This window comes from Jaculus jaculus, chromosome 1 (genome assembly GCF_020740685.1).
Source record: "Jaculus jaculus isolate mJacJac1 chromosome 1, mJacJac1.mat.Y.cur, whole genome shotgun sequence".
NCBI classification, from domain to species: domain Eukaryota; kingdom Metazoa; phylum Chordata; class Mammalia; order Rodentia; family Dipodidae; genus Jaculus; species Jaculus jaculus.
In genome coordinates, this window is record NC_059102.1 from 89,060,690 (window position 1) to 89,074,495 (window position 13,806).

The following is a 13,806-nucleotide window of genomic DNA, read 5'->3' on the forward strand; positions in this document are numbered from 1 at the left end:
ATGTAAATATTTTTTTGTGTTGATCTATGTTGTATATTTTCTAGTCCTAGAGAAACTGAGGGAAAGTCGAAAGCTCAGAGTGTACTCTCTGTGTCTGTTCTTTTATTACTTTCAGAGAGCAGCTGATAGATTTATCTTCTTGGAAGCATTCTTACTGGGCTGAAGCACCTTGGCAGATAATATGATAATTGCTTATAATAAACAAATCCTTTGATTCATGGGGATTTGAAAGACCTCATTAAAAATTCTCTTTCTGGGGTTAGATTTGGATGGTCAGAAAAGAAAAGCATGACATATTGGAAATAAATCTTTTTAAAATCAAACACTCCTTTGGTAGTATATGATTTATGGATCTTACTGTGAATGGTTTCCTTTTAGTAAGAATGCCACGATAAGAAGTAATATATAAGTTGTTTGTCTTTAATGTGTAAAACGCCCAAGGGAAGTGGAGATTGAAAATAAAGGACACACACTGAACCAGTGCTAGAGCAAGCATGTGTATTCTGTTTTGAAATTCCCTAAGAGAATATGATGTTTTTATACCTTGAAAGGCCAAATGGTTGTGATTAGTCTTGAAATATAAGTCTCCAGCAGATGAAAGACACTGTAATTTGTAGCCCAAGGATAGTAAATCAAGCATGCTATCAATTTATATTGCAGCTTGGATAGTGGCTTTCTGAATGTTTAATGGTCATTTGCTAGAAAAGACAAAATCAGTATAGATTTTTTAAAAGTCTGTTCATTCCCTGTAGGTCATCACACTGAAATTAGGGCTGTCTTTTGTAGCTAGGTAGTTGGTATCTATACTCAGGTGATTTTGATAATTATAGTCATCCACCTGCTGACAGTAAAGTCTTTTTGGATGATTCAGCTTCTCTGTTAAAGCAGACTGTTAAGCCTATGTTGCTGCTTTATCTTGTCTACAAAGACATGTTAGAATTCCCATGGTCTGGGCCTGGATCTTAGGGACAGCCTACTTTTTCTTCTGTGGTTCTGTCACTGTTGACATTTGAGTAAGTCTATTCTGTGACACATGGATTACTGTCTTATTTCTCTGTATACTTTAAAGTTTATCTTGTAATGAGTTAGATCATCATTGAAGTTTGCACTTAGACCCCAAGAGCTGAGACTTGCTGAATGGCTCGACACATTATGCCCATGGGTTTATTGTTTGTTTAAAAAAGAATATAAGGGCTGGAGAGATGGCTTAGTGGTTAAGGCACTTGCCTGCAAAACTGAAGGACCCCAGATTTGATTCCCTAGGACTCATGTAGGACAGATGCGCAAGGTGACACATGCATCTGTAGTTCCTTTGCAGTGGCTGAAGGCCCTAGCATGCCCATTCTCTCTCTATCTGCCTGTCTCTCTCTCTCAAATAAATAAAGTAAAAAAGAATATAAAATTTCCTTTGGCATATGTTATTGAGGATATTGTCTATTATACCATTCTGTGTTTTCATATGTAGAATACAATGTAAAGGATGTGAGATGGACTGGAGAGATGGCTTAGTGGTTAAGCGCTTGCCTGTGAAGCCTAAGGATCCCGGTTCAATGCTGGATTCTCCAGGACCCACGTTAGCCAGATGCACAAGGGAGCGCATGCGTCTGGAGTTCGTTTGCAGTGGCTGGAAGCCCTGGTGTGCCCATTCTCTCTCTCTCTCAAATAAATAAATAAAAATGAACAAAAAAAAAAATAAAAAAAAACCACGCAAATGGTCTAAGTATTATAAAAAAAATGTGAAGAAATTTCTTTCTGAGTTTAAGGGCATGAAAAACTTTGATAAAACGTGCCTTTTCACCCTTTAATAAAAGTTGTAGGGCTGGTGAGATGACTTAGTGGCTAAGGCACTAGCCTGTGAAGCCTAAGGACCTATGTTCAACTCCCCAGATCCAGTGTAAGCCAGACACACAAGGTGACACATGTGCAAGGTCGCACCTGTGCACAAGAGTCATACTCATCGGGAGTTTGATTCCAGTGGCTTGAGACCCTGGTGCACCAGTTCTCTCCCTTTCTTTCTCTCTCATAAAGATGTATGCCACTATGCACAGAAAAAAAATAAACATGAAAATCAAAGAGGTATATGATTCGTGGATAGATTTTGCTTATCTTCCTAGCAGCACAGGGCCAAATTTGGGTTAATTGTAGCAGTTGTATCAAGAAATTTTATGTGTTAATTAAAAAATATTCTCAGTGCACACCACAAATTAGCAAATGATGCCTACCTGACACCTGACTTTGTGAATAAAACTTCATTGGAATACAGCCGCAATCCTTTCTGATATATTGTTTCTAGCTGTTTTTGGGCTACAATGTCATATTTGTGTAATGGCTGTCCTGCCCGCCACAGAAAACGCTTTCCAGTACTAATGTAAATGATCACTTTATGGTATGAATCCCTCCAAAGGCAACGTAAGTATAGCAGTGAGGAAGAAGTTGAATGGATGACTGTGGATAGAGGGCTCAGAATCTGTGCATCTGGATTTGCATTTAATCTGATAGGTAGTTGAACACCCTCTATGAATTCCTCATGCAGAAATGATGTAGTGGTAGAAATTATTTCAGCACAGTTAATCAGACAACAATGTGTGGGCTGACTTCAAGCATGGAGAATCCAAGCAGTTGCTGGAGTTACACCAGCACAGAGAACAAATATGAAGAGCGTAGAGTTACGAAGAAGAGATACTTGGCTGCTAGAGAGAACTGGATTTAGAGAATGATGGTATAAAAAATTGCAGCATGAGAACTAGAAAAGATGAGCTGAATTATGAACACTTTTTCTAAGAGGGAGCATCTGGTTGTTTTTGACAGCCTGTTTGTGGTGGTTTAGAACCTTATAAGAGAAAGTTAAAAATTGCTTGGCTCTCTGAAATGATGAAGAAGCCTAATGGCTGGCTGTAGGTGAGGGTTTTTTTAAATTATTTAAATTATTTTTTTTTACTGACTTTTAAATTTTCAGTTAGCATACAGACTTTCAGGTATCACTGTGGCATTGTCAAGCACATTTTGTTTCAGTTGATCCTTTTATCCCCAATCTCCATATCTCCAGTCTATCCTTCCTTTCCTTTCTGTTTACATGTCACATGTATACTTTTGCCCCTCCCACCCTCTTCCTCGTCATCTCTTATTACTTGCTCTTGGTTACCATTGTAGCTTTTTAGGTTTTACCTTCATTTACCCCTCCTTTTATATGATACATGTAAATTTTACAAGCAGGTGAGTTTCTATGTAGAGATGATAGTACAGGCCAATAGGCTGGGAATGTCTGGGAAATAGTGTGGAAAGAGAAGGCACTGGCAAATCAGCATTTCCCAACCTGTGTCCCAGTAAAGACTGGCTGCTAACAGCTATTTTGATGATGGCATAACCAAATAAATTTGATAAACTTTAGGACCAACAAGGTTAAAGAGTCTTCTTGTTTTAGCCCTCTCTAGGTCTTTCATTATATGCACCATTATTTATCTCTCTAAGGTCCCTCGCCAATTATACATTCACACACTTCCTAACTTTTCACTAACATCCCTACTTCAGTTCTAGGCATCTAAAACAACTATCTGCAATGGAATTTCTGGTTTTCCCTACAACTCTTACTTGTCCATTTCAGTTAATGTCATCTTTATTCATAATTTCCTTTGGGTGAAAACTGCCATAATAAGCAGTAATACAGAAATGGCTTGGTTTAATGTGTAAATCTCTGTGGAATCAAGATGAAAAACAACAGTTTCAAAAGGGTCATTTCTGTCTTCTTTGTCTCTTCCTTCAAATATATCCAGAATTTGGCCACTTATTTTGGCTGTCTTTTTTTTTTTTTTTTTTTTAATTTAAGATAGAGTCTTACTTAGCAGCTAAGGCTGCTTTCTTACTCATGATCCTCCTGCCTCAATGCCCTGAGTCCCTGGGATTTCAGATGTGTACTGCCACTCCAGTTTTCTGATCACTTCTCATCTCATCTGCTCCTATAAAAATTTTACTGTTTCTGTCTATAGTACTTCTCATTTCTTTCATGATAAATGTGATAATCCTTTCAGTGGCCTACAAGTCCTTTTATGCTCTGACTTCTCACTGTCACCTTTTTTTTTTTTTTTTTTTTGCCATTCTTTTCCTCCATCACTGTGTCCCAAGCCCATCTTATTCTGTTTTTAAAATTTTATTTTTAATTTATTTATTATAGAGATAGCGGGAGAGAGAGAGAGAAAATGGGTGTGGTGCCAGGGCCTTTAGCCACTGCAAATGAACTCCAGACACATGTGCACCATGTGCATCTGGCTTATGTGTGGATACTGGGGAATTGAACCTGGGTCCTTAGGCTTTGCAAGCAAGTGTCTTAACCACTAAGCCATCTCTACAGCCCCTCATCTTGTTCTTTAGAATTTTTTTTATTAATTATGAACTTTACTGTATGGACAAATCATGTGTTAGTCCTATTTTCATGTTATCGTGTTATATTCCCCTCTTTCCCACTTCCATTGCACTGAAAGCTCTCCTCAGTGCAGCTACTGGTATTAAGGCACATCTTATACATGTTCTTAGTTTAAGGTTTTTGCCTTCCCTGTTCTGTTTCTGTGACATTCTTCCCTAGTGTCTGCTTTGTCAGTTAAGCTACCACTCTCTGTTTTCTCTTGTCTTCAAATCCCATCCTTCCTAAAGGACACCTTACTGAAAATATAAAATGTGCCTTTTACTATTTTTATCCTCTTTAGATCTTTTACTTTTTTTAATGAGAATTATTTTCTCCCACATGTAGATTATTTTCCTTTTGAAGGACGCATGGTACATGCTATGGTGCACAAATATTTCCAAGGAAGTTGCAGCTGGCCCAGTTGGAATGTTGAAGACATTTTGATTTGCTTAGGATAATGAATAATTTAGATAGGAAATTAGTTTACAGTCTTAGAACAAGTTGTGTCAGTACTATGAAATGTCAAATTCAAGGGAGTAAAGTTGGACATGGGTGTTGACAAAAGTCAAAGTAATTTTACCCATTCAGAGAATTTAACTTGGGAAGAAAGAGAAGCAAACAGAATTCTGCTTCCTCTTCCTTGCAATCAAGAAAGCACCTTATGGGAGGAAAGGGTTTATTTCTTGCTTACTGGTTCCAGGGGAAGTGCCATCATGGTCAAGGAAGTTGGCTCACCTTGTCATATATCCATAGGACAGAGAAAAGCTAGCACCAGCATACACGCGTGGACAGCCAAAGTTCAAAACTCCCTCTGTTCACCTAGTAGGGCTGCACTGATCTACTCCCAGTGACACCTATCCTCTAGCAGGAATCTGTCTGCCAGAGACTTAAGTAGGGAACTTAATCAACATTCCCTAAGTCTGGCTTGGAGAGATGGCTTAGTGGTTAAGGTGGTTGCCTGCAAAGCCAAACAACCCAGGTTTGATTCCTTAGTACTCATGTAAAACCTGATGCACAAAGTGACATGCATCTGGAGCTCCTTTACAGTGGCTAGAGGCTCTGGCATGTCCATTTTCTCTCTCTCTTTCTCTTTATCTCTCCAATTAGGCAATCAATCAAGCTTATAAAAGTGTCTGGATCTATGGGGACATATATTTGCATTCAAACCAGCATACTTGGTGTTGTTAATTGTTTTTTTTTTAGATAACCTAGTTTAGTAGTTAGTTCCTATAATTGTAATGAAGTATCAGTGGATGAGTAATTTTATAAAGAAAAGAGGTTCAAGGGCATGTGTCCTATGATAACCTTCTTGCTGGCAGAGTCTTGAGGCAGCTCAGGGCATGACAGGAGACAGGGAGTGTACTTGAGACTTCTGGTTTTCTCTCTCATATTTTCAACCCACTAATGTTCAGTCATGAAGACTGTACTCTATGACCTTATCTAATCCCAATCACCTCCCAAAGGTCCTACATCTAAACACCTTATTTCAGGTGAGATTTTACTCTCTGAATAGCTCACAATGGGAATTAAATTTTAGCACATGAATCCTTGGGGTTCATATTCAAGTCATATCCACACCATAGCATCTAGCTGATTTTTACATTATTTTACATTTAATAATCCAAAGCACCCTATATTTCTAGGTAATGAAGTTAGGTAGGATCAGTGTTGCATGGAGACTGGATAAATTGGATTCCTTAGTACATCCTCATCTTCTGTGTCTTCATATATCTCTTTTTCTTTTATTTCTTGAAAGCACAGTGGGAATGAGAGGTTTGGTGTAAATATTAAACTATCAGTGCTAATTGCTTGCTTGTTCTTCTTTTAAGCAGTTTGTTTTGATGTGTGGGTTTCTAGGTCATTTCTGTACTTCCTGAAAAAAGTTCAACTAGATGTCACACTTGTCATCAGCAGTTGGATTAGTGTTTGAATGAAAGCTTGTGCCAAAGGGAGGCGTAGTTTAAACAATTCTTTGACAGTTTGACTCTTTCTCCCTTAGAAGTTTTGATCCATAAGAGGATTAGTTTCTAGTTCAACTGTGTGGTTGAACTTTTGGATCTAAATTTTTCAGATTCTATTGTATGAATTCATCTGTTTCAGGATTAGCTCTCATGGGAAAAACCCAGAACTAGAGCTGTTGGGCAGTTTTAGTTTATCAATGGTATTTGAGGACTGAGGTGGTTAACACTGAAGGCTGTGCCTAGCTGTGCTCTTCAGAGTCCTGTGTTTTATTCTTGTGGTTGTCTTTTGAATGAATTACAGTCATATTATTTGAGGGATAATGAGTTTGAAATCTATATTAATTGGAAGGCTAATTAATATTCTTGTTTCTGTTACAGAATCTATGTATATATGTAAGAGAAGCAAAAATGTTGGATGATATCAGGAAAAGGTTTGATTTTCCAAATTCTCTTATTCAATCACAGGTAATTTTATTTATTTACTTTTGGTTCATGGTAATGAATAAATATTTTTGGTGGGTAGTTATTTTAACTTTATATTTTTAATATCAAATGTCTTTTTCAAAACTTACTTTAGATAGTTTTTATATGAGTTGGCCTGAAAGGTATATTTGGATTGGAAAAACAAATATTTGACATTGATAAATCAGCTTCTATTTATATTACATATTTTTAACCCTTAGAAGTAATATAAATTTAGCTAAGCAGTTAGTTTATGAATCTTGTAATTTTTGTCTATGATTAATAATTGAGAACAGAGGTAAATGGTTATAAATATATTCATACAGTATGAAACATCATTATTTAAAAAAGATATATTTTTCCCCTCTCCAACTACTAGGAATATTAGATTATATAATGATATTCTATTATCAAAACATCCTAGATTAATATAACTTGATTTAGCTACTGAGATAGGAAATTTGAGTAGTTTATTATAGGCCCTTTTCTATCACTAAGACAAATAGCTTGAATAAAGAAGGTCTCCCAGTTAGCTGGTAGCTGAATAAAAGGACTCTGGTAAATCTAGGTAACATAGTGGCTTGTCTTTTCCTGTGGGTGTGGCTAAGAAGCCAGCAAATGCCAGTCTGAAGATAGAAGCATGGAGAGTGCAGCATTTTGGATCCTTTCACCAGTCAAGTTACCTTCAGAGACATCTGTTGTGGGAATTGACTTGGCTGGGTAGTGGGGAACCATTCCATGAGGAGTAGAACACTCCTTATGCAAGATTCCCCTGTACCTGGCTGGGTTGGAGTCATGTCCTCTGTGCAACACAGGTCCTGTCGATGAAGAAGATCAAGGAAGATCCTGTCCATCCTTCCTATTTTTCTATACTTAGAGACCTTTTATTAGCACAAATAAAATAATGCCTATATGTTGCTGTTCTGCTCAGTGAAAGTGTTTATGTATTTTTCAGTATATTGTCTAAACTGTGTTATATAAAATTTAATGTAGGCTGATTTACCGTTGCATTTTTGGTGTTCAGAACGATTTAGGGTAATGTCTCTTATTTATTAGAAGATGAATGGAAAAATGAGTTAAAGAAAGTCAACTTTGTGGGGGTTGGGGATGTGAATGACATCCAGTTGATTTTCTTTCAGTACTTTTTCTAAATGTGGACTATGACTTTTTTCTTTGTCCCTTTTACATTTTTTGTGTGTGTTTTAAATATTTTATTTATTTATTTTTTTAAAGGAGAGAAAGAGAGAGGATAGGCATTGAGGGCCTCTGGCCACTGCAAAAGGATTTCAGACTCTTGGGCCACCCTGTGCATCTGGCTTACGTGGGTCATGTGGAATTGAACCTGGGTTGCTAGTCTTCACAGGCAAACACCTTAACCACTAAACCATCTCTCCAGCCCTCATGTTGGATTTAAATTTTATTTATTAGAGAGAGAGAGAGAGAAAGGGAGGGAGGGAGGGAGGGAAGGAGAAAGAGATAAAGAAGCAGAGAGAGAGGGAGAGAGAATGGACATGTCAGGCCCTTCAGCCACTGTAAACGAACTCCAGACACATGCAATCCCTGGCTTACATAGGTCCTGGAGAATTGAACCTGGGTTCTTTGGCTTTGCAGGCAAACACCTTAACCACTAAGCCATCTCTCCAGCCCTCTTGTTGGTTTGATTAGGTTCTTGTGATTGTGTCCTTCGTTTATGAATCATACACTTCGTATTCTTCTGTAACCACTGTTCATATTTCATTGATTGACATATTTTTTCATATTTAAAAAATCTTTTAGGGCCAGGCATGGTGGCACATACCTTTAATCCCAGCACTTGGGAGGCAGAGGTAGGAGGATTGCCCTGAGTCTGTGGCCACCCTGAGACTACATAGTGAATTCCAGATCAGCCGGAGCTAAAGTGAGGCCCTACCTCAGAAAACCAAAACCAAACCAAAATAAAACAAAGCAAAATTTTGTAATGGTATTTATTACATCTAATAATTGATGGCAGCAGTTGAGACACAGTTGGGTACCACCTGCATATTTGGGAACTTGGCCTTGATTTTCTCAATAAATCTAAGAGTTCTTTTAGTAAATCATGATTTCAAAATATAGGAAGTATTGTTTATCACGGGTTACTTGGTAGCTTTTTATCTTTTGTAATGACATATATAATTATGTTGCATCTTGCAGTTGATGGCCACATAGTCAATGACATAGTATATTTTGTACTATAGGAATATACTGGTCATCAGTTCTTGTTATTTTTATTAGGAGGTAAGAGGCAGTAAATTGAACTAAAGTTGGTATTCATATGAATGAGAGAGTTGTTTTTGAAAAACTGACACCCTCAAGCATTGAGGTCTTAAATCATTCCCAGTGTCTGAAATATATATGTGTGTTTGCATGAAGTGAGTGGACACTATGTTGTTTGGTAAGTTTTCATGGAAACTTTGCAAGGCATACAGCTATTTTCAGCAGTTTTGTACATGGTGATAAGTGCAGAATGGACAGTTGTGCCTGTAGTAACGATTTTCCATCATGCGCAAAACAGGTGTGAGTTTAGCTACTTATCAGTCAATTGTGCTGGGTGGTCTGAAAATTAGAGGTCTGAAGTGATATTATTTATGTATTTATGTAATCATTCCTGTAGGACTCTTAAGTTTCATTTTGGGCTCTGTGATTAAAGCAGGGTTCTGAAAATTTTTGAAAGTTATGACTGAACACTTATTAAAGATCTGAAACCTATGAGGAAGTGATTCAAAAAAATGAAAAGAATAGGGCCTTGAGGATGGAGAACAAGCTAGTGGAGGGGAGGACTAACAGCTCAGATCTGTGTGTGCTAAAGCCGTAAAGATGAGGACAAGTTTTTTCTTCATCTTTGCTAAGTAAGGTCTTGATAGAATGTGATACAAGGCATTTATATGCAGAGGTGATTTTAAGGGCTGTGGGGTCTTTTGTCTTATGGTTAAATAGATCATATGATCTCAATTTAGCTTTTAATATTAAGGGATAGTAATTTGAACTGAAAATTGGACATTCTTATTAACATTTGTGAGCAATCTGGAATGAAATTGTTTACTTTGAGGGGTGTTCTGAAGATTGGAAGTTATGTATTTGGAACGCCAAGTTCAGGGCTTTCTGCATAGCACACACTCAGTGAAAGTGAATTTCCTTATTGCCAATTGGCTGCTGGTATATTCACATGCATGTGAACTAGTATTGATGCTGGTCACTACTTGCACTATTTGGAAAAAACATCTGTGTGACTGTATTTATTGATTTTGTTTTTTAGGCTGTAGGGCATCTTGTTGCTGCAGTCCTAAAAGAGAATGGCTTTTCAGAAAAGATCCACCAGTCCACAAACCAGGTAAATGTTTGGCTTTATGCTTTATTGCTTTGTCAGTATAGACATGTGTGCATAGCATGCAAATATTTAAATATTTGTTCCCACTGGATCATGTGTGCTTGTGTCTTTTTTCCCTCATAGTTCAAGTCACTGTAGAAATTATTTTGAACTGTGAAAATTTTACGGCTTGTATTTTGCCTTGTCTTTTCTTCTTCTTTCTTTCCTCCTTATTCCCCTCCCTTCTTTTACTTTCTTTTTTTTTTTGTGGCTTACTATGTTTTCCTTCTTTTTTGAAATTTTATTTCTTTATTTTCAAGCAGAGGTGGGGGGGGCAATGGGTATGGGTGTGCCAGGTCCTCTTGCTACTACAAATGACCTCCAGATACATGTGCCACTTTGTGCATCTGGCTTTACGGGGATACTGGGGAATAGAACACAGGCTGTTAGATTTTGCAATCAAGTGCCTTAACTGCTGAACCATCTCTCCTGCCCTGTAGTATTCTTTTTTAAAAATATTTTTATTTATTTGAGAGAGAAAGAGGGAGAGGTAGAGAGGAGAAAGAGAGACAGAGAGAGAATGGGCATGTCAGGGCCTTTAGCTGCTGCAAATGGCTAAATGAACCCAAGATGCATGTACCACCTTGTGCATCTGACTTATGTGGGTCTTGGGGAGTCAAACGTGGGTCTTTTGGTTTCACAGGCAAACACCTTCACTGCTAAGTCATCTATTTATTCAGCCCTGGTAGTATTCTTTAAAATTTAGAAATTATAACTGATTCTATGAGTGAGATGTGAAAAAGTTAAGGATGATATTCTTGTGGCCGTTAATGATAAATAGCACAGGCAGAATGAGCAAAGGCATGCTTCTGAGAATGGTGACAGAGTTTCCTGGGAGGGAATATTTTTGGCTAATAGACACAAGGAACACTGTGGCTCTGTTTGAGTATAGGAGGTTCTCATGCTTTAGGCCACCCTGAGATGTGAGTTCTAACTGCATTGACAGTTGGAGCTGGAGGAAATCTTCCCATGCCACACACAGGCCAAGTGAGTGGCCAGAGTGGAAGCAGTGCCCTAGAATCTGAGACGTACACCTGGGCTTTGCTTGGTCAGGTTGTGGATTTTGACTTGCTGGCTGGGAGCTGCTAAGCAGAAGTGCTCTACATATATGGTATAGAAATAAGATTTTATTTTACACAATGAAAACTGTAACAACTGAGTTTACTTTTCCTCACATTCTTTTTGATTAGTCCTTATACATTGTATATCTTGACCAGTCCTGCTGACATGTGAAAAGTGCACAGGCATGCTTCACTAATTGGCATTTATGTCATGCTTGTATGTAGTCATATAAATTAGGTTTTCTGAGAATCCTGATCTTAATTCTGCCTATAATCACATTATGTACTTTGAAAGGATCTAGCGATTTTTCTTAAGTTGCTAGGGTTTATGGAATGTTAAATCCCTGTAACTAAATGTTTCCTCTTTCATTAATAAATGAACACCTACTTCCATAAAGATACAATATCACCAGAGGCAAGTTTATTTATTTTATTGTATTTTTCTGGTTTAGTAATGGAATAGTGTCATTTAGCGCCCTTGGGTATTGTCCATACAGATGAATATAGTTTTCTTCTGAATAAAAGGGGAAATTAACTCTATTGTTCTTTTAATATTGGGATCTTAAGCCAGAAGAGACTCTTGGTCAGCTGCAGGTGAAGTGTGGTCACATTGTATTGTTAGCTTCCATTGGGAGCTGGAGACATTAATTTTCTCGTGTTATAGATTGTTCTATTAAACTGGATCAAGAGGGAAGAAAAATAATTTCATTATCCTTTTTTTCCCCAAGGTAGGATCTTACTCTAGCCCAGGTTGACTTGGAATTCACCGTATAGTCTCAGGCTAACCTTGAATTTACAGGGATCCTCCTGCCTCGGCCTCCTGCATGCTAGGATTAAAGGTATATGCTGCCATGCCCAGCTTCATTATAATTTTTCAATAGGAAAAAACAACAGGTTAAAAGCCTTAATGGATTTAACCCATAATATAGCTTATCATCAGTGAATCTTCTTGGAGAGCTATGAGTTCTGAGAAAATTATAAAAAGCCCATGTTGCTGATTTTATGGAGTTTTTCAAAATAAAATCAGAATTTACATTTAATTATGTGCCCTTCCAGTGCTTTTTTAAAATTAAGAAATCAGATTCACAGTGTAAGGGAAAAGTCACAGTTCATTTCTTGGGCACAGCAGTGTTTCCAGGCTTTTGCTGGTAACTGGGTAGCTTATTGGTACTCTGTCCTGCAATTCTTCCCTTCTCTCAGGTCTGCATTCCCCTGGAACAAATGGCTGCAGGTGCATTGTGGGGTTGGTCAGGTGCACACAGGTGGTAGAGGTTGGTGGTCAGAGACCAGAAGATGTCTTTGCCATTTAAGGTTTGAGGCAGAGCTAAGATTTGGAGTTCAACCTAGATAAACTGTAAACTGACAGTGTTGGTTAAATTGCTTGTGTTCAAACTAGCAAAGCCCAGCCTTTACTATGCTGTGTTACTTGAATGTGGGTTGTGTCTTTGTCTGTAACCAGCCTTACTGGACAACTAGGTATTAATGGGGAAAAAGCCTCTCTATCAAAGCACACCAGGTCCCCTTCTTGGAAAAGTGAACTAGTTTATTCTAGGAACAGTAACAATAGCTGTAGGAAAGTCAGCCTACTGTGAATGATTACACATTATTGAATGGCTGTGTTTGCGTGTGCGTTTGCTGTTCATCAAAGTGTCTCTTAATCACTGGTTTGATTTCAGACCCCTGCTTTGAACTTGCTATGGGAGAAGTGTTGCAGCGACAATGTGGTTGTCCGAACAGCCTGCTGCGAGGGGCTAGTAGCACTTGTTGCTCAGGGTCACGCAGAGTTCAGCTATGTTCTCAATGGGATCCTCAACTTGATTCCTTCAACCAGGTACGAATTCCTCCATGTCTGGTTTGTTATGATGTAATCTCATAGAAAGTAATTCACTAACTCTCTCTTAAGGGCCAGTATTTACCATACTTGTCAATTGTGTTTCCTTTCTTTAAACTATCATTCAGTTGATATTTCATATGTGCTGAGATCATACTATTTTCACCTTATAATTTTCAAAATTATCACCATTTGGTATACTTAAGTTTTGGGTTTCTACTTAAATTTATCATTGCTCTTTAAAAATATTTATGTATGTATGTATGTATGTATGTATGTATGTATGTGTGTGTGCCCATAATGTGTCTGTTTGGGCACATGTGTACCATATTTCTGGAAGCTCAGAGGACAACCTCGAGGTGTCTGTCCTCTTCCTGCTTCTTTGAGGTAGGCTGTCTTGCCACTGCAAACAAACACCAGACTAGCTGGCCCATGAGTTTCAGATTTTTGGGGCGCTACCTCCCATTGTCTTAGGCAGGTTAGGTCACAGATAAATATACCACTTATGTTTTCACGCACATTCACACACACATAGGGGAGCGGAGAATGATTTTAGACAAATCTTATTGTCTGCTCATTGAAAAGTAGTTTTGAGGAAGATTTTTAACAGCAAAGAAAAAAGAAAAGATTTTTTTCTTACTTTTAAAAATAAAGATTTTTGTGTATTTCTTTACCACTGATTAGTTGGCTTTAATTAAGCCATCTATATT

General features: G+C 37.8%; 1 protein-coding gene across 2 annotated transcripts in view; it reads left to right on the plus strand.

The window, feature by feature from the left end:
* Positions 1-13,806, plus strand: part of Focad (focadhesin) — a 364,375-nt gene that overhangs the window by 28,655 nt on the left and 321,914 nt on the right. Inside the window, exons 2-4 of one of the 2 annotated variants that reach the window (XM_004658412.2) lie at positions 6,736-6,822; positions 10,094-10,168; positions 12,942-13,096. In XM_004658412.2, the coding sequence (XP_004658469.1) occupies positions 6,766-6,822; positions 10,094-10,168; positions 12,942-13,096 (287 nt within the window). In that variant the 5' untranslated portion in view covers positions 6,736-6,765. Of the gene's footprint in view, positions 1-6,735; positions 6,823-10,093; positions 10,169-12,941; positions 13,097-13,806 lie in introns of those variants that run through there. The other variant, XM_045146459.1, reaches the window with a different exon arrangement.